The sequence below is a fragment of the Salvelinus fontinalis genome, chromosome 6 (assembly GCF_029448725.1).
Source record: "Salvelinus fontinalis isolate EN_2023a chromosome 6, ASM2944872v1, whole genome shotgun sequence".
Classification (NCBI taxonomy): Eukaryota; Metazoa; Chordata; class Actinopteri; order Salmoniformes; family Salmonidae; genus Salvelinus; species Salvelinus fontinalis.
This window is the reverse complement of record NC_074670.1, coordinates 55,958,479-55,980,159: the sequence shown is the minus strand read 5'-3', so window position 1 is coordinate 55,980,159 and position 21,681 is coordinate 55,958,479. Positions and strand designations below refer to the sequence as shown.

The window sequence follows — 21,681 nt, the reverse complement described above, 5'->3', positions numbered from 1 at the left end:
TATATTATTAAGGGTCTTGTTAAAGCATTTGACTGGGCACCTAGTCATTAAAAACACTAGAACTGACCTTCTTTCAGATACTGTATTTTAGAGGTATCGTACTGCTCTGAATCATCTCATAACTCAAAGAAAATACTTCACAGATTTCCACTTTTTGAAAGGTACATTGGCAGTAATACAAGTACTCCTGTATGAATACTCTAGCAAGGGTACACCTGATTGGGAAAATATGGCTTTGTAAACTAACGACTAAAGAGAAACTACCCATTCCCAAATGAGGTAGATTGCTGGACACTGGACGGATCAGACACGTCCATCTAGGTTGGTTTTGTGATACAGCTATGATAGTGGATACTTTGTCAATAACAGAGACAAATATTTGTAATTATAACGGATGTGATATCCTAACGCATGGCCGCACAGTAAACCTCAGATGACCAGTCATCAGGGAATACAACAGGAGAGGGTCAGCTAAATCATAACCATAATGACGGCATTTGTTTGTTTGTCACACATGGAAGGGAATGATGTTTTCCCTGAGTCTCCCCTGCCTTTTCCTGTTTAGGTTCTCAGCGCTCTGTATGCCCTGTTTGCTGCCGCAACTAGCTGCCTTCCCTCATTTTGGATGGTTACAAAGTCCTAAATGAGGGATGGCACTTTATCCTAACATAGTGCACTACTTTTGCCCAGAGTAGTACACTACAAAGAATAGGGTGCCATTTGGACTGCAGACAGACATTCATAGATATTGTGATAGTGGAACATTCCATTTCTGTGATGGTAGATGATGACAAAGGTTGGTTTCCATGTTTGAAAAGTTTATTTTAGTAGTAGTCCTTTATGGCAGTAAAAGACAGAACACTTAAAAGTTTGCAGTCCCAACATGCAGAACAATCATTAAATGATATTGAAACAAATTGAAAAGTGCATTTTTTTCTGTAAATTGACCAACACTTGAGGGAGAATCAAAGTAGTACAATAAACACGTAACCGGAGAAGGTTTTAGTCCATTCATGCAGCCTACAACTTTCACAGACAAAAAGCAACAGTCCAAGCCTTCCACGACCACTTTCACATCAGAAGACTCACATTCAGCATTTTGGAATCGTGACAGCAGTTGACATCTAATCAATCGAAACACAAAAGTATAGCGTAACAAATACAATTTTACTGATACCCTCACTTAAACCAGGAAGAAACACAAAAAGGTTTGTAGTAAAGTAGAGGTACACTGCATGAGAAAAAAAAAACTAAACAAGTTACAAACATGTAGACCCAGAGAAAATACACTGAAACCAATAACCAGATAATACCAAAATATCCACTATTGGAAAGGTAACAGAGTACATTGTGCAACATCTCCTGTCAAGCGAGAGCCTTAGCATCAGAGCCCAGGACCCCCAGGGCTGAGGTCTGGCCATACACAGAGGGCCATACAGCAGCAGACAGTACACCATCATTATACCTGGAGTCATGCAGACAGACCAGAGGAGCAAGCGGCACCACACACACAGTCAGTCACCCATACGTCCTCAAACATATACAAAAACACAGTCAAAGAATGTAAAAGGAGACCTGAGGTTCTAAGGGCTCCCAGTCTCACACAAATGACACAGACATGCGTATGTAGAAGTTACCCACAGTAGAAGAGGTTACACACACACATACGCACATGCACATGCAGATGGCGGATTAACGCACACACATACACACGCAGCCGGTATGGAAACCGCTCTCCCATAGGGAGAAGAGAACAAACACAGTTAATTATGAAATAAACAAAGCAGGTACTATAGTGACAATAATAACAACGAGACATTTAAGAAATATATTTTGGGCATTCTTTTTTTTGTCTGAGAGAAAAAAAGGAAAAACATGGACAATTATTCATTACAAAGCCGGTCACAATGCAAAAATTCGTACTTCTCCAATATAAAAATACAAATTCTCAAAATAACTATAGAGAAAGTCGTTTTGATACTGTGTGGAGTTTCCTGGCAAATTTTCTCTCTCCCTTAAGCTAATGGCACTTATGTTAGAAGGATAAACTCTCCATTCGAAGGGAAAAGACGTTTTTGAAAGAAGAGCCGCCACTGTAAGCATACGGAAATTCAACAAGATCGTCATACAGCCACCCCCAAAACACTGGGTAGAAAGAAAGCAACAATGGAGCCTGTGATTTTATATATACCACTTTACTTTCTACCACATTGTGTACTGGAGAGCAATACATGGGGAACAATGAGCTCCTCTTGCCAATTAGTGGGTAGAGCACTGTTCTAAACTAGCTAGCTAGGGTATCTTACGTATTCTAATCAGGGAAAAAGTCTAGTTAGGCACCATTGTGATTGTTGCAGCCGAGTAACGTGTGGAATGCAATTACTTGTATAGAGCAATCGAAGTGCTGTAATAAAATGGTGTAAATTGGACGAGTTGCAGGCGGCTATCATAAAAAAAAAACTATTCAATTTGGGCACGATAACTACATCATTCTAAAATAAAAACATTTAGAAGAAAAACAAACAAGTATGGCTGAAGGCATGAACAAATGTAAGGCCTTTTTATACAGTAGAAGTGCAAAATAACAACAAAACAAAATGTCTGTTCTGAAGTGGTCCATTCAAAGCTGGAATAGACTCAGGAGTGTCAATATTCTTGGTTGTGATTTTTTTTTTATCGAAGCTACAGCCGACTTGAAAGAGATTGCATTTACAACTGCTATTTCGCAATCTGCATTTACAAACACAAAATATTTGGTGGGGTCAAAATCAAATCTGGATTATTCGGTCACCAATTGGAGTACACATACAACAGTTTTGACGATTTTGGAGCAAACTACATATTTTTTGGGATCTATTAATAGGAATGGAGGAGACATTAAGAAGTGAAACCTCTTCATTAGATAGAGCAAGAACAGAGAAACTTCAGACCACAGACTGCTAAAAATGCAAGCACAGTGCTCATGTCTGCTGGACACACAACTACAGCAGTGAATACTTTTTGAACACTTTTTTTGTTCCTATTTTTTTTCCCTTTTTGAAGTACAAGACATCCCTCTTTCTTTTCCTTTATCATGTCCAATATCCTGCGATGCTCGGGCTGGGGTTATCCGGAGACTTCCCCGTCAGGTTCAAATCACCGTCGGAAACGGGTGTGGCTCTTAAAAGGCCGGCCGGGCAGAGAGGCGCGTGGTTTCACCACTCGTTGGTCCTCTGTTTGGTGGTGTCGTACGCCCGGATGACTTCCGACTGGGAGACCACTCCGTTCTCGTCTTGAGAGAAGGCGTAGCCGTCTGCAAGCAGGACAGATGGACAGAGTGAGAAACAATGGCTGACGTTCAAATTCCAAACGTGATTAGAAAGAAACAAACTTCGCTTGAAGTAAACCATTTCGGAACAAAAGCATAAAACTCATAAAACATTTTTTATAAACTGAATAAAAATGGATTAAAGAATGGCTTTATAACTTATAAACTTATAAAATGACATTGACTGAATTTTTTTTTTTTTGTCTTTCAAGCTCCCCAAGAAGCTTGACCAGTGCTAAGCGAGGGAGGGGCAGTCATGTTACCTGACACCTCTCTTTACTTAGCTATACAGCCACTACCTACAACTACGGAAGTTCTTATCCTAACCTTTGACCCTCTAACTCACCTTTAGGTCTCAAATGATTCAGGCACTACCTGCAGGCCAGCAGATGAGTTCAAAAGGCCCGGTGAGAGGAGTGCATTGTGGGAATAATATTGCAGCATTTAATGAATCGTTAAATATGTGTAACCACCACTCACATACAGTTGAAGTCGGAAGTTTACATACCATAGCCAAATACATTTAAACTCAGTTTTTCACAATTCCTGACATTTAAACCTAGTAAAGATTTCGTCTTAGATCAGTTAGGATCACCACTTTATTTTCAGAATGTGAAATGTCAGAATAATAGTAAAGAGAATGATTCATTTAAGCTTTTATTTCTTTCATCACATTCCCAGTGGGTCAGAAGTTTACATACACTCAATTAGTATTTGGTAGCATTGCTTTAAATTGTGTAACTTGGGTCAAACATTTCAGGTAGCCTTCCACAAGCTTTCCACAATAAGTTGGGTGGATTTTGGCCCATTCCTCCTGACAGAGCTGGTGTAACTGAGTCAGGTTTGTAGGCCCCCTTGCTCACACACGCCTTTTCAGTTCTGCCCACAGATTTTCTATAGGATTGAGGTCAGGGCTTTGTGATGGGCACTCCAATACCTTGACTTTGTTGTCCTTAAGCCATTTTGCCACAACTTTGGAAGTATGCTTGGAGTCATTGTCCATTTGGAAGACCCATTTGCGACCAAGCTTTAACTTCCTGACTGATGTCTTGAGATGTTGCTTCAATATATCCACATAATTGTCCTACCTCATGATGCCATCTATTTTGTGAAGTGCACCAGTTCCTCCTGCAGCAAAGCACCCCCACAACATGATTCTGCCACCCCGTGCTTCAATTAAATGTATTTATAAAGCCCTTCTTACATCACCTGATGTCACAAAGTGATGTCCAGTAACCCAGCCTAAAACCCCAAACAGCAAGCAATGCAGGTGTAGAAGCACGGTGGCTATGAAAAACTCCCTAGAAAGGCCAGAACCTAGGAAGAAACCTAGAGCGGAACCAGGCTATGAGGGGTGACCAGTCCTCTTCTGGCTGTGCCGGGTGGAGATTATAACAGAACATGGCCAAGATGTTCAAATGTTCAAATAATAATCATCACAGTGGTTGTCGAGGGTGCAACAGGTCAGCACCTCAGGAGTAAATGTCAGTTGGCTTTTCATAGCCGATCATTCAGAGTATCTCTATCACTCCTGCTGTCTCTAGAAAGTTGAAAATAGCAGGTCTGGGACAGGTAGCACGTCCAGTGAACAGGTCAGGGTTCCATAGCCGTAGGCAGAACAGTTGAAACTGGAGCAACAGCACGGCCAGGTGGACTGGGGACAGCAAGGAGTCATCAGGCCAGGTAGTCCTGAGGCATGGTCCTAGGGCTTCACGGTTGGGATGGTGCACTTCGGGTTGTAAGCCCCCCCCCCCCTTTTCCCTCCAAACATAACAATGGTCATTATGGCCAAAGAGTTTGATTTTTGTTTCATCAGACCAGAGGACATTTCTCAAAAAAGTACAAACTTTGTCCCCATGTGCAGTTGCAAACCATTGTCTGGCTTTTTTATGGAGGTTTTGGAGCAGTGGCTTCTTCCTTGCTGAGCGGACTTTCAGGTTATGTCGATATAGGACTCGTTTTACTGTGAATATAGATACTTTTGTACCTGTTTCCTCCAGCATCTTCACAAGGTCCTTTGCTGTTGTTCTGGGATTGATTGGCACTTTTCGCACCAAAGTATGTTCATTTCTAGGAGACAGAAAGCGTCTCCCTTCTGAGCAGTAGGAGGGCTGCGTGGTCCCATGGTGTTTATACTTGCGTACTATTGTTTGTACAGATGAACGTGGTACCTTCAGGCGTTTGGAAATTGCTCCCAAGGATGAACCAGACTTGTGGAGGTCTACAATTTTTTGGCTGATTTCTTTTGATTTTCCCACGATGTCAAGCAAAGAGGCACTGAGTTTGAAGGTAGGCCTTGAAATACATCCACAGGTACACCTCCAATTGACTCAAATGATGTCAATTAGCCTATCAGAAACTTCTAAAGCCATGACATCATTTTCTGGAATTTTCCATGCTGTTTAAAGGCACAGTCAACTTAGTGGATGTAAACTTCTGACCCACTGGAATTGTTATACAGTGAATTATAAGTGAAATAATCTGTCTGTAAACAATTGTTGGAAAAATTACTTGTGTGTCATGAGCAAAGTAGATGTCCTAATCGACATGCCAAAACTATGGTTTGTTAACAAGAAATTTGTGGAGTGGTTAAAACAAGTTTCAATGACTCCAACCTAAGTGTATGTAAACTTCCGACTTCAACTGTAGGTCACAGCACACAGGGGAGGAGAGGTGGGTACAGAGGGCTTTCACACTATTGAGCTGAACCAAACTGTACTAAGATGGCCTGGTTACACATCCACCATAGTTGCTGAAAGCCTGCTGAAAAGGACAATGTGTTTTGGATCGACACGATACTGTGAAAAGGGCATAGGTTGGGTTTCTAATGGAGATCGGGGGTTTTCGTTTCTCTACAGGTAAGAACGTCAAAATAAAAAGGGGTCACACAAGAACGATCCCTTCCCCACCTACGAGACAAACAGGGTTCACAAGAACAATCCCTTCCCCGCCTAATAGACAAACGGGTCACACAAGAACGATCCCTTCCCCACCTACGAGACAAACAAAAAACATACAAAAAGATCAGCGAAACAAACAGAAATAAATCCAATTAACCAATAAGGCCCGAGGGGTTGTGGTATATTGCCAATATATATTGCCAACATACCACGGCTAGGGCTGTGTCCAGGCACTCCACTTTGTGTCGTACATAAGAACTGCCCTTAGCCGTGGTATATTTAAGCAATAAGGCCCAAGGGGTTGTGGTATATGGCCAATATACCACTGCTAAGGGCAGTTCTTATCCACGGCTAAGGGCAGTTCTTATCCACGGCTAAGGGCAGTTCTTATCCACGGCTAAGGGCAGTTCTTATCCACGGCTAAGGGCAGTTCTTAACCACGACACAACGCGGAGTGCCTGGACACAGCCCTTAGCCGTGGTATATTGGCCATATATCACAAACCCCCAAGGTGTCTTATTGCTATTATAAACTGGTTACCAACATTATTACTGCAGTAAAAATAAATGCTTTGTCATACACGTGGTAAACGGTCTGATATACCACGGTTGTCAGCCAATCAGCATTCAGGGCTCGAACCACCCAGTTTACAATCCAAAATAAAACCCATCTGTGTTGTCTTATATCTTCTATCTAGACTACTATGAGATTTGTATTAGATGGGACGTGACTCTCCATTAGTGTGCGCCATAAAAAGCCCCTTATCCTCTATATAGTGCACTACATTTGACAAGAGCCCTAGTGCACTGTAAAGGGGAAAGGGTGCCATTTGGGATGCAAATATAGTGGTGGGGAGGTTGTATTAGCAGGCGGAGGGACACCAACGGGGGAACAGTGGGGTGTTTTTGTGTTACTTAATGAGGCTAACGGCAGGATCATGTATGTGGATGTCATGCTGGCTAATGTGGAACATGGATATCGAATTGTAAAGAGCGGTGGGATCAGCAGAGTATTAGCACTTCTCCAACGCTGAGGCAGCATCCCAAATGGCACCCTATTCCCTGTGCAGTACACTACTTTTCCCAGGGCCCATTGGGTGTCATTTAAGACACAAGCGGAGTCCCCTTTGAAGCTACAGTGTATATATATATAATCCCTATAGCATGGAGCTATGTATCCACATAGGAACTACACTCAATTCAAAAGCCTGTCTTGGTGTGTTGGACCAGTGCTGCTACATAGAGAAAATGGGTCTCTTTCTCTGAGAAAAACAGCATGAGGGCTTTCCTTCAGGTCAGGGTGTGAGGTGTGTGCATGTTTTAATATTGTGTGTGTGACTTACGTAGCAGATTCTGCTGCATGGAGTCCGATCGGTACATACTGACAGTGCTCTTCTTGAAGACGTTCTTCAGGAGCTGTGCCCTCTCCGTCAGACTGCAAAGACAGAGAGACAGTGAGTGCCACGGTGAGCCATTCAGCCAGATTTAACCATCCATACATCAAGCCCTCTCTCTCCCAGTACAGTCCTCCACAGGACAGAGGAGACACAAGCCAACTGCACTTCCTGCTGAGGAGAGACCAGGCATGGGGGAGAGGAAGAAGGGATGGATTCTGTGTGTGTGCGAGAGAGAGAGTGTGCATGTGTGGTGTGTGTGTGTATATAATTGCGTGAGTGTGAGAAAGGAACTGAGTGAGTGCATCTACATGCGTCCGGTCCCGGGCCAGGTTCCTAGCCTGCTGGGCCTGGGCCTGTGGCCAGATAGGGGAGATCACTTTCAACCGGCAGGAGATTTCACACTGGTCTGATCCATGCTAATGCACTCCACAGGCCATTGATGGGACCCGGCTAACTGATCTCTGTGTCCCAAATGGCACCCATTTCCCTATGGGCCCTGGCCAAATGTAGTGCACTATACAGTGCCATTTGCAACACAAATCATCTCTGGGAGTTAGGTCAAGATGCAAGTCTCTAATTAGCTGGAGGCTCTACAGTACACTACAGTCTCTCTTCACACAGTTTCAGAGGGAGAGAGTCATGTTCCAAGCATGTATAACAGCCTGGATGGATGGCCTGGAGCAGAGTTCAAAGAGTAGAGGTAAGAGTGAACCGTATAGTGTACAGTAGGCAGACCGTGATTACACCATACGTACTAAAAACAGGGAAGCCAAGATAAATATTATTGAATCCTCAGGGGGTAAATACACAGTCTATAACTTCTAAAAGTTTAAATAAGTCAAGTGTTGTACATGCGGTGTATGAAGTAATATAAAGAGAATTTGTGAATTCATGATATGGAGAAAAGTAATTGAGATGTTCTGGTTGTAAACTCAGCAAAAAAAGAAACAGACCTTTTTCAGGACCCTGTCTTTCAAAAATAATTCGTAAAAATCCAAATAACTAACAGATCTTCATTGCAAAGGGTTAAAACACTGTTTCGCATGCTTGTTCAATGAACCATAAACAATTAATGAACATACACCTGTGGAACGGTCGTTAAGACACTAACAGCTTACAGACGGTAGGCAATTAAGGTCACAGATATGAAAACTTAGGACACTGAAGAGGCCTTTCTACGGACTCCAAAAACACCAAAAGAAAGATGCCCAGGGTCCCTGCTCATCTGAGCGAACGTGCCTTAGGCATGCTGCAAGGAGGCATGGGGACTGCAGATGTGACCAGGGCAATAAATTGCAATGTCCGTACTGTGAGACGCTTAAGACAGCGCTACAGGGAGACAGGACGGACAGCTGATTGTCCTCGCAGTGGCAGACCACGTGTAACAACACCTGCAGAGGATCGGTACATCCAAAACATCACAGCTGCGAGACAGGTACAGAATGGCAACAACAACTGCCCGAGTTACACCAGGAACGCACAATCCCTCCATCAGTGCTCAGACTGTCCCGTAATAGGCTGAGAGAGGCTGGACTGAGGGCTTGTAGGCCTGCTGGTAAGGCAAATCCTCACCAGACTTCACCGGCAACAACGTCGCCTATGGGCACAAACCCACCGTCGCTGGACCAGACAGGACTGGTAAAAAGTGCTCTTCACTGATGAGTCGTGGATTTGTCTCACCTGGGGTGATGGTCAGATTCGCGTTTATCGTTGAAGGAATGAGCGTTACACCGAGGCCTGTCCTCTGGAGCGGGATCGATTTGGAGGTGGAGGGTCCATCATGGTCTGGGGTGGTGTGTCACAGCATCATCGGACTGAGCTTGTTGTCATTGCAGGCAATCTCACCGATGTGCATTACAGGGAAGACATCCTCCTCCTTCCTGCAGTCTCATCCTGACAATGCCACCAGCCATACTGCTCGTTCTGTGCGTGATTTCCTGCTGGATAGGAATGTCAGTGTTCTGCCATGGCCAGCGAAGAGCCCGGATCTCAATCCCATTGCGCACGTCTTGGACCTGTTGGATTGGAGGGTGAGGGCTAGGGCCATTCCACCCAGAAATGTCCGGGAACTTGCAGGTGACTTGGTGGAAGATTGGGGTGACATCTCACAGCAAGAACTGGCAAATCTGGTGAAGTCCATGAGGAAGAGATGCTCTGCAGTACTTAATGCAGCTGGTGGTCACACCAGATCCTGACTGTTACTTTTGATTTGACCCCCCTTTGTTCAGGGACACATTATTCCATTTCTGTTCATCAAATGTCTGTGGAACTTGTTCAGTTTATGTCTCAGTTGTTGAATCTTATGTTCATACAAATATTTACACATGTTAAGTTTGCTGAAAATAAACGCAGTTGACAGTGAGAGGATGTTTATTTTTTTGCTGAGTTTATAAGGGTCTTGTGTACTGTGAAGGATAAAAGCTAACCTATAAAAAAAGCATTTTCAAGTATGCGTCCCAAATAGCACCCTATTACCTATATGGTGGGTCCTGGTCAAAAATAGTGCACTTTATAGGGAATAGGGTGCCATTTGGGATGTCCTCTTGGAAAAGGAGGAAGGTGAGAAAAGGGTGAGAGACGGTCCAGTACCTCTTCCCGTGCACCAGGGCTCCTGGGTCCTTGGACAAGGCTTCCAGCTCCTGCACCTCATCCACCAGGGTCTTAAAGCACACCTTCTTCACACTGTGGCTCAAAAGGAGCAGACGTCACCAACAGGCAACAGGCATTCACAACCACAGCGTTAAATACAACACTATTCCTTATATTATTATACAGTAGGATTATATTGTATCTCTATGTAACACACCATCCCAAATCAGTCCAAGAGGCTTTCTCAAAAGTGTACATGCAATCTGAATTAATTCTGCATATCAGAGGCGAAGTAGATGTCCGGTAAATGACACCACAATTACCTTTTAGTTGCTGCTTCAATCTGCTGTAAATGTGATTCCTCTGGATTCCCCAGAACTATGAGACTGATTCAGAGTTGAGATACCTAAAGTAAGTCTCCCAATGACCTCAATTAATAATTTCATTCTGAATGGTCCACCCTTATATAAACTCTGAATCGGACAGTATTAGAATACATCTCTTGCTATGAATCAAATAACTATAAAATGTTACACTGCATGTTATTTATTGGTGGTCTAAATAGTTTCTCAAGACATTTCTCCTAGAGCAGAATCTGCAAAAAAAAAACATGATATACCAGTAACTATAAATGTTGCACCTGCATGTCTGAGACCTGTTTAGTATTTATTTAGTATTTCCCATTTCCTGAATTATTTATTTTTAAGCAAAGAATTTTTAGCTGACACTAGAATGCGTTTCTGAGTGACAGTGAGGGCTTTGCATATGTGCTTTTTTTGTGTTTCTTGTGGGACTGGAAAAAAATGCCTAGAGTGTAAAATAAAGTTATTAACCGGTTCCCATGTTTTAAAAATAACAGTTCTGTTTCGGAACAATATGGATCGCTTTCTTTTGCGGTTCTGATTCTGTTTCTCTGAAAAAATTATTTTACGCTTTTCGGTTCTGTTCACTGAACCGGTTCCAACCCCGGCACCACAGAGATCCTATAAATGACTTCTATATGTAATTGTACATTCTACATTTATTTCCATATGTAAATGTCTACATGTGATCTAAGGAATTTCCCATGAGCAAGACATGTAGAGGGGGTGGTGGTGATGAGTGGGGGGAACTCACACTTTGTAGGCCACGTCAAAGACCAGGGAGGTGACAGGGATGAATATCAGGCCCATCCAGAATACTCCCGAACTGAACATCATGTCCGCCTGAGACACACGCACATACAGAAAAACAGGAACACATTCCTTAGGTCATTGCAGACAAAACAGGGCTCAGTAGGTGCAGCAGTAAAGGCTCAGATTGCTTTAGGCAGTCTTGTTACATCTTTAATAACAACCAAATTACCCACAATAAACAACTGAATAGGCAAAATAATTACATGGATCAACCCAGTTTGACAATACATGGTAATCCACTGTGACTAAATGACACATGTTGCTGTTTGGGTTTTAACTATGATCTTGAGAAGCCTGGAGCAAAGGAAGTAGCTTTGGCAGTTAGTTACTGTGTTGTTCTTTACCAGGGTAGGCAGTTACTGTGTTGTTCTTTACCAGGGTAGGCTGTTACTGTGGTGTTCTTTACCAGGGTAGGCAGTTACTGTGGTGTTCTTTACCAGGGTAGGCAGTTACTGTGGTGTTCTTTACCAGGGTAGGCAGTTACTGTGGTGTTCTTTACCAGGGTAGGCAGTTACTGTGGTGTTCTTTACCAGGGTAGGCAGTTACTGTGGTGTTCTTTACCAGGGTAGGCAGTTACTGTGGTGTTCTTTACCAGGGTAGGCAGTTACTGTGGTGTTCTTTACCAGGGTAGGCAGTTACTGTAGTGTTCTTTACCAGGGTAGACAGTTACTGTGGTGTTCTTTACCAGGGTAGGCAGTTACTGTGTTGTTCTTTACCAGGGTAGGCAGTTACTGTGGTGTTCTTTACCAGGGTAGACAGTTACTGTGGTGTTCTTTACCAGGGTAGACAGTTACTGTGGTGTTCTTTACCAGGGTAGGCAGTTACTGTGGTGTTCTTTACCAGGGTAGACAGTTACTGTATTGTTCTTTACCAGGGTAGGCAGTTACTGTGGTGTTCTTTACCAGGGTAGGTAGTTACTGTAGTGTTCTTTACCAGGGTAGGTAGTTACTGTGGTGTTCTTTACCAGGGTAGGTAGTTACTGTGGTGTTCTTTACCAGGGTAGGCAGTTACTGTGTTGTTCTTTACCAGGGTAGACAGTTACTGTGGTGTTCTTTACCAGGGTAGACAGTTACTGTGTTGTTCTTTACCAGGGTAGGCAGTTACTGTGGTGTTCTTTACCAGGGTAGGCAGTTACTGTGGTGTTCTTTACCAGGGTAGGTAGTTACTGTGGTGTTCTTTACCAGGGTATGCAGTTACTGTGGTGTTCTTTACCAGGGTACGCAGTTACTGTGGTGATCTTTCACTCTCCAAACGGACTAATGGGAACCATGTCCAAACCCCTTATTCCAAGTATTCCCTATCAGTAGAGAAACCTTGGGTAAAGCTCCATTTCTGACAAGGAAGAGGTATTGGACAACATACCTGTGGACAGAGTGGAGCGGGGGGTGGGGTAGGGTGTAGCTTATCTAAGGTCAGTTTTGCATTCAACCCTCAAATGATTAAGGTAAGCATGTAGCTAATCTTAGATCTGTGCCAAAAGGCAACTTTTAGCCAGAGTGGAGGAAATACAGTAGGAAACACTTCTTCATACTTGTCATCACATTTTCAATGGCATTTTTGCCCCAACCCATTAATTTCCTATCCTGATGGCAACTGTTAGCTACAATGACTGGCCTCAAGAGCAGGTGGGGAATGACGGTGCAGCGGAGCGGGATGCATCCTCAGCAGACAGGTCACTGGTGAGGTATCAATGGGAAGAAGGGTGAAGGGGATTCTCAACTCAAACCTCCGAAACCCTTCTCCACTAGCAACCTGTTGCCCTGATGATGCCTGAAGGGCGTTCACTCGATCCTCAGTACAAGGAAAGAGAAACATTAGAAGGGGATAGCAGCAACACATGAAAGTCCACTGAGTTCAGTTCTAAAAGGTAGTCTTTCCATTGACCTATACAAAGATGGTGGGCAACTACAACTGTGTATGTTCCATTTGGTCTGGCGGGGCGGAAACAGAGAGGAATCCTCTTGGCGCGGGCCGTCACAGACAGCCGTCTGCGCAGGGCTGTGTTTGCTTTGGCCTGGCTGCTGTGAAACTATCGGTCATTACATGTCAAAAAGCAAAACACACGCCTCCTCGCATCAGCAATTTGGGCAGTACATGCTTGTGCCAGTTGTTCAAACCGCAGGGGCCCCCAGACAAGGGTCTTCCTGTAATTAGGAACAGGCCGGACCCTGGGATGGCGCCTTAGCAGACACACACACACGGATCAATGTCAAAGTTATCAAAGGGTTCAGGTGTTCCTAAATGAGCTAATCTGCTCTCCATTATCAGGCAAATGGACTATGATGTCTGACAAAACATCAGGGAGAGAGGAAATCCCAAATGAGTGGAAATCAAAATGTCTTTTTCCGAATGTTTGAAATGGTATTGGAATGAATGGAGCTTTTCTATTTTGGCCAGCAGTGACCAAAATACAAGTAGAGGGAAAATTAGGACATATTCACGTCAAGTTTGAAGTTAGGCAGTCCCAGGTAGAAACATAGACTTTTCTTTATCGTAACGCCAACTTTAATTATTTTTGTTTTCATCCAATGCATCACACATTTTAATAGCCGCATTTAAAGTGTCTCGAATAATTAAAAAAATAAACCGCGGACAGTGTCTCAGCACATTAAATACATTAAATCGAAGTCAACGAGAATGGAAAATAAACCTGCTCCTAATTTAAACTCCAACTTCTTACAAATACTGTTCCAAAATAGCATCATAAATAATTCAAAGCACAAACAATATATACAAAACAACAAATCGTAACTAAAACATTTACAGCAAACTGCATTGAAGGTCTGACTACTTCGCTAATCTGTAAATTCAACACTCAACTAAATCTTAATAAATGTTTATCTATTGAGGATTTGAAGACAGACACACTAAATACTGGCCGAGCCAGCCATTTTGGTAGATGCTAGAGATGGAGCTGGGGTACAGTTGGGTGTATTTTTAGGACAAACGAATAAACTCGTCTGGGCGGGCAGACAGTGGTGTCCGCAGCTACAGGGCAGAGTGTTTTGACAGGCTGTCAACCCCCTCACAGCCACTGGACACACACACACACACACACACACACACACACACACACACACACACACACACACACACACACACACACACACACACACACACACACACACACACACACACACACACACACACACACACACACACACAGCCAAGTTAGTTCATAGCCATAGGTGAAAGAACATTCATTGTGTCACTTAAATCCTTAGATCTGGTTTGGAGCAGACCAGCAAGCTTTTCTTGCTGTTGCAGAGCTGTAGAAGGCTTTTTGTTTGAGGTACACATTGTAAATGTATTTAGATCTACAAAATGAAGCAGTGGTGTCACTCTGAATACGATATGGACACGCCAACAGTCGTTTGTCATTTTTCACATTCTTAAAACTTTGCGTCTCAGTCTAAGAAAACTGATTTTTCAAACCATCCTTTATGCGACTGTCAAGGGACAGACTGATCCAATCGGCTCAGAGTTGCGGCGTCTGATTACTATGCTTGGATGCATTGATCAGGGGGTCTCAGTGCAGCAGCAGTTGGCTGATCATGCCTGGCAGGCCACAGTGATAGTGTGGCCCCAAGAATGTTAATGCCTGCCATTGTGATGGTAAATATGAAGGAAGGACAATTAAGGCCTTCACTATTCACCCCGTTCCGAGGCCTTTGGCTTTAGAAAGCAGATTGAGAAAAGCCAACTTTACACACACGCCCACCGCATACGCACACACACACAGAAGCATGCAAACACACACACCTCACTCTTACCACGTCTCTTTCTGTCATATCTGAAAGGCTGTCAGATTTGAGTCTTTCCCCTTTTCTCTGCATGGCCCTGGTGCTGCCATAGCTAAAGCCTCTGGGTGCTAATATTTGGACACTAGCAGCCTGGGAGCAGTCTCTTTGTGCGGCATTTTTTATTATTATTGGGCCCTGTGAAAGGACGAGGGTTTTTTCAGTCAAATCCAGTCCCAGTGAATGATTTGGTCTACCTCCATCCATGTCCGTTTGGCTAAATTCAGCTGGCTCTACCGGACCATACGACTGGGGTGGAAGTTGGAACAGAGGGGTAGATTGTTCTGCTATGGAGCTAAGGATCTAGGGAAATGGTTATTGGGTGATTTGAGGGTGCAGATTTCTATGCTTCAAATTGAAGCTGGATCTGTACGTTTGGCCAAAAAAAGCCCCAAAAAAGTCCCTCACGACCAGCTCCATGCTACCACCCGAAACCAAATCCTTAAGGTTATTGAGTGTAAACACAGCCGCAGAATGAAAAAGCCAGTCCCTGAGGATGATGGGAGAGAAAAGAGATGGAGGCAAACTTAATGCTCTGAAGAGAGAGCGAAGGAGAAAGAGAGCGAGAGCAAAGGAGAAAGAGAGAGCAAGAGTGTGTGAGGGGCCTTGTTTGGACGCGGCCCACAAATTCCCTGCATGTCATCATTGCAACGCAAAAGCAAATCCCTAACACCCCCATCCCACTAAGCTTTTACTATGGAAAACTTAAACTGGGCCTGCTCAATTGGGTCCATCTGTTTACTCTCTGCATGTCGCCTCTCAATAGCCCTGAGATATCCCGAAGAAAAACATAGGACAGAACGCTAACAAAAACAGTAATAGCTCAACAGAAGTCATCCAGGCACAACTGTCCGATAGTGATTTACAACGTGACTCAAGAATTATTAAAGTGAGATAGATTAGCCGACAGACTGTGTCAGTTTGACATGAATTAGCTCACGGATAACGACAAGTACGCCCATATCCATGGCCATTCAACTACATATACTGACACGCATAACACAGCAAAGTCTCACACCATGGACTATCCCGTGGCTTCCACAGCTGCTCAAGTCTTCCATAAATCATTGGGTTTTCAACGATAGCGTAGAGGGGGCTACCATACGACACAGGCGCGGCTCTTAAAGGCCTTAAGTATTCCTAAAACACAGACACAGAGGGAAACCAGTGGAGGGGACAAAGTCAACTGAAATGCTGAAGTGCCTTTAATTCCATCATAGGGCTGTCACAGGTTTAATAGTGAGGAACCTTGTGGGTTCTATAAAACGTTTCACTCGTCCCCCAGAGTTTTTAGGGATCCCTGGTGATTTTGGAGATAGCGGAAAAATTGCGAGATCTGTCATCTGTGGCCCTGCTACTTCAGTGTCACTGTGTCACTGGTGATAGTACACACACACACGCAAGCATGCACGCAGACACCCGCACAGGGACACCCGCACCGTCAAAACACACACCATCTCTATGGTCCTAGACGGGTCCTTGCTGGGTGGAGCTGGCCTGAGTCGAGAGAGGATGGGTTATCTAGTGAGGTGCAGCTGGCCTCTGTGCCATTCTATAGGGGCATTCTTGTTCTTCAAAGAAAGCGAGTCCTGATGAGGTGCCTGCACTGGAGGCTCTACAGTTGCACTTCAATATAAATAATTCCATTCAAACAAACGTGTGAGTGAATGTCACCATATTCCATACATAGTGCAGTACTTTTGACCAGAGCACAAGGAGACGGCGAAGTCACCTTACATTATCGGTGTCCTAGATTTCTTCTTTTTAATACCTTTTTATTTTACATGAACTGATATGTAGCCCCTCCAAGTACTGTTAACGTTTCATGACTACGACTGATCAAAGTAACCCAAAAGGCTATGTTAATCCAACATTTTTGGGGGGTTCAATTTCAGATAAGTTTACTTTCGGTGAAGGTTCTCAGGACACAAAAGACATACAAATTGTGAAGATAATCTTTAATTCTACTCTCTTAAACGTTCATATTTCATTCGTATAGAAAACTTCTCCATCTGTCTCTCTGCTGTACGTCTGTAGTATGCCAAAATATGAACCTCTCCCTTCTGAGCAAAACACTGAGGAGAACGTGTTGCTTATCGCTTGGCACAAACTGCGGGAGGAATGTGAGGCGCACCTGTTGAGGGGTGAATCCAAAGTGTCGATGACAAGCGGTCAAGTGAGTGTGAGAGTGAGGGGAAGTACTGTTCCCTGCAGACGCTGGCAAAAGCAAAGGAAATGGCAGGTGTCGGAAAGGCACAGAGTTATCTATGCTCTAACATTCTTACAGCTGTGTTGTTGATAGCGACAGGAAATCGCCAGGAGACGGGCCAGGGTGATGGTGTTTGCCGTGTCATCTCGTAAGGTGTGCCTAAGCCCCTTACTATAGCAGCTCATGTCCCTCCTCTGAAAAGATCCGATTTGAATCTTCCTTTTTCATCCACGTCAACAAGGCTAAAATGTATGTGTGGTTTGGGCCTGGGCCAACCAAGCATCTTGTCAAACTTAAGACGTCTGTTTCAAGATGTTTAAGGGATGGTCCAAGGCACCTGTCTTGTCAATCGTCCAAGTAAAGCTCAAACTCACTGACACTGACAAATGCTATCGCATTAAGTCAGCCATTGCTCAACGTCTTTCTTGAATGAGGTGAATTGTGGAGTCAGAAACTGTAGAACAAGAAGTGGTGTCTATATCATCATGACCCTCAGGCATTACAAACAGACACATAGACAGAGGGGAGGGTGGGGGATAGAGGGAGGGGGGAAAGAGAGAGAACATGGAAAAGAGAGAATATGGGAAAGAAAGAGGAGAGGGGAGGAGGCAAAGAGAAAGAAAGTGTTAGTGAGAGATCAAGCGAGAACGACAGAGCAACAGTGACAGAGGGAAAGCGAGTCAGCGAAAGAGAGGTGTTTGCTGCTAGTGCAGGGTCGTTCCATGTCATTTCAGAAATCCAAAGCAGGTCAATAGTACCTATTGCATTGCATTTTCGCTCTTCATATCCAAATCATCTACAGTTGAAGTCAGAAGTTTACATACACCTTAGCAAAATACACTGCTCAAAAAAATAAAGGGAACACTTAAACAACACAATGTAACTCCAAGTCAATCACACTTCTGTGAAATCAAACTGTCCACTTAGGAAGCAACACTGATTGACAATAAATTTCACATACTGTTGTGCAAATGGAATAGACAAAAGGTGGAAATTATAGGCAATTCGCAAGACACCCCCCAAAACAGGAGTGATTCTGCAGGTGGTGACCACAGACCACTTCTCAGTTCCTATGCTTCCTGGCTGATGTTTTGGTCACTTTTGAATGCTGGCGGTGCTCTCACTCTAGTGGTAACATGAGACGGAGTCTACAACCCACACAAGTGGCTCAGGTAGTGCAGTTCATCCAGGATGGCACATCAATGCGAACTGTGGCAAAAAGGTTTGCTGTGTCTGTCAGCGTAGTGTCCAGAGCATGCAGGCGCTACCAGGAGACAGGCCAGTACATCAGGAGACGTGGATGAGGCCGTAGGAGGGCAACAACCCAGCAGCATGACCGGTACCTCCGCCTTTGTGCAAGGAGGTGCACTGCCAGCGCCCTGCAAAATGACCTCCAGCATGCCACAAATGTGCATGTGTCTGCTCAAACGGTCAGAAACAGACTCCATGAGGGTGGTATGAGGGCCCGACGTCCACAGGTGGGGGTTGTGCTTACAGCCCAACACCGTGCAGGACGTTTGGCATTTGCCAGAGAACACCAAGATTGGCAAATTCGCCACTGGCGCCCTGTGCTCTTCACAGATGAAAGCAGGTTCACACTGAGCACATGAGCACATGTGACAGACGTGACAGAGTCTGGAGATGCCGTGGAGAACGTTCTGCTGCCTGCAACATCCTCCAGCATGACCGCTTTGGCGATGGGTTAGTCATGGTGTGGGGTGGAATTTCTTTGTGGGGCCGCACAGCCCTCCATGTGCTCTCCAGAGGTAGCCTGACTGCCATTAGGTACCGAGATGAGATCCTCAGACCCCTTGTGAGACCATATGCTGACACATGCACATTTGTGGCCTGCTGGAGGTCATTTTGCAGGGCTCTGGCAGTGCACCTCCTTGCACAAAGGCGGAGGTACCGATCCTGCTGCTGGATTGTTGCCCTACTACGGCCTCCTCCACGTCTCCTGATGTACTGGCCTGTCTCCTGGTAGCGCCTGCATGCTCTGGACACTACGCTGACAGACACAGCAAACCTTTTTGCCACAGTTCGCATTGATGTGCCATCCTGGATGAACTGCACTACCTGAGCCACTTGTGTGGGTTGTAGACTCCGTCTCATGCTACCACTAGAGTGAGAGCACCGCCAGCATTCAAAAGTGACCAAAACATCAGCCAGGAAGCATAGGAACTGAGAAGTGGTCTGTGGTCACCACCTGCAGAATCACTCCTGTTTTGGGGGGTGTCTTGCTAATTGCCTATAATTTCCACCTTTTGTCTATTCCATTTGCACAACAGCATGTGAAATTTATTGTCAATCAGTGTTGCTTCCTAAGTGGACAGTTTGATTTCACAGAAGTGTGATTGACTTGGAGTTACATTGTGTTGTTTAAGTGTTCCCTTTATTTTTTTGAGCAGTGTACATTTCAACTCAGTTTTTCACCATTCCTAAAAACGCCCTCTCTTAGGTCAGTTAGGATCACCACTTAATTTTAAGAATGTGAAATGTCAGAATAATATGAGAGAACAATTTATTTCAGCTTTTATTTCTTTCAACACATTCCCAGTGGATCAGAAGTTTACATACACTCAATTAGTATATGGTAGCATTGCCTTTAAATTGTTTAACTTTGTTCAAACGTATCGGGTAGCCTTCCACAAGCTTCCCACAATAAGTTGGTTGAATTTTGGCCCATTCCTCCTGACAGAGCTGGTGTAACTGAGTCAGGTTTGTAGGCCTCCTTGCTCGTACACGCTTTTTCAATTCTGCCCACAAATGTTCTATGGGATTGAGGTCAGGGCTTTGTGATGGCCACTCCAATACCTTGACTTTGTTGTCCTTAAGCCATTTTGCCACAACTTTGAAAGTATGCTTGGGGTCATTGTCCATTTGGAAGACACATTAGTGACCAAGGTTTAACGTCTTGAGATGTTGCTTCAATAAATCCACATACTTTTCCTACCCCATGATGCCATCTATTTTGTGAAGTGCACCAGTCCCTCCTGCAGCAAAGCACCCCCAAAACATGATGCTGCCACCCCTGTGCTTCACGGTTGGGATGGTGTTCTTTGGCTTGCAAGCTCCCCCCTTTTTCCTCCAAACATAACGATGGTCATTATGGCCAAACAGTTCTATTTTTGTTTTATCAGACCAGAGGACATTTCTCCAAAAAGTGGCTTCTTCCTTGCTGAGCAGCCTTTCAGGCTATGTCGATATAAGACTAATTTTACTGTGGATATAGATACTTTTGTACCTGTTTCCTCCAGCATCTTCACAAGGTCTTTCGCTGTTGTTCTGGGATTGATTTGCACTTTTCGCACCAAAGTACATTCATCTCTAGGAGACAGAACTCGTCTCCTTCCTGAGCGGTATGACGGCTGCATGGTCCTATGGTGTTTATACTTGCATACTATTGTTTGTACAGATGAACGTGGTACCTTCAGGCGTTTGGAAATTACTCCCAAGGATGAACCAGACTTGAGGTCTACAATTTTTTTTATGAAGTCTTGGCTGATTTCTTTTGATTTTCCCATGAGGCACTGAGTTTGAAGGTAGGCCTTGAAAAACATCCACATGTACACCTCCAAGTGACTCAAATGATGTCAATTAGCCCATCAGAAGCTCCTTAAGCCATGACATAATTTTCTGGAATTTTCCAAGCTGTTTATAGGCACGGTCAACTTAGTGTATGTAAACTTCTGACCCACTGGAATTGTGATACAGTGAATTATAAGTGAAATAATCTGTCTGTAAACAATTGTTGGAAAATTACTTGTGTCATGCACAAAGTAGATGTCCTAACCGACTTGCCAAAACAATAGTTCGTTAACAAGACATTTGTGGAGTGGTTGAAAAACTAGTTTTAATGACTCCAACCTAAGTGTATGTAAACATGACTTCACTTGTATAAGTAACATCATTGAGTTACACAATCATTTTTCGATACTTTGGAATGATTTGAATATGAAGCTTGAAAATACTAATATAGGTATTTGCGTCGACATGCATTGGATTTGTGCCACAAATGCTAAAAAGTTTGCATTTGACACAGTGAAGGACAAAACCAAAGCATGGGTTGCTGTCATAACTTGTCCAGAGACTGCTTACACAGTAAGCAAACCAATATATAATTTTGTAATAGTGGTCAGAATCTGGTAAGAAGGACGTAGGATGGGACCTAAACATAACTTCAATGACAACTGTATCTGAACAGGGGGAAGAAAACATCACCAACTTCACTGAGAACACATTACAACGGATGAGAAACAACACCCGAGCTGCAGCTCCATACTCCTTTGTAAGACAGAGAACTGA

The 21,681-nt window shown here is 43.9% G+C and overlaps 1 protein-coding gene across 2 annotated transcripts in view; it reads right to left on the bottom strand.

The window, feature by feature from the left end:
• Positions 1 to 801: 801 nt before the first annotated feature.
• The window catches only part of LOC129858172 (phospholipid-transporting ATPase IA-like), a 216,696-nt gene continuing 195,816 nt past the window's right edge, over positions 802 to 21,681 (bottom strand). For both annotated transcript variants that reach the window (XM_055927193.1, XM_055927194.1), the window contains 4 exons: positions 11,309 to 11,397; positions 10,193 to 10,285; positions 7,550 to 7,641; positions 802 to 3,292 (listed from right to left, as the gene is read on the bottom strand). In XM_055927193.1, coding sequence (XP_055783168.1) covers positions 3,195 to 3,292; positions 7,550 to 7,641; positions 10,193 to 10,285; positions 11,309 to 11,397 — 372 coding nt within the window. In that variant the 3' untranslated portion in view covers positions 802 to 3,194. The remainder of the gene's footprint in view (positions 3,293 to 7,549; positions 7,642 to 10,192; positions 10,286 to 11,308; positions 11,398 to 21,681) is intronic.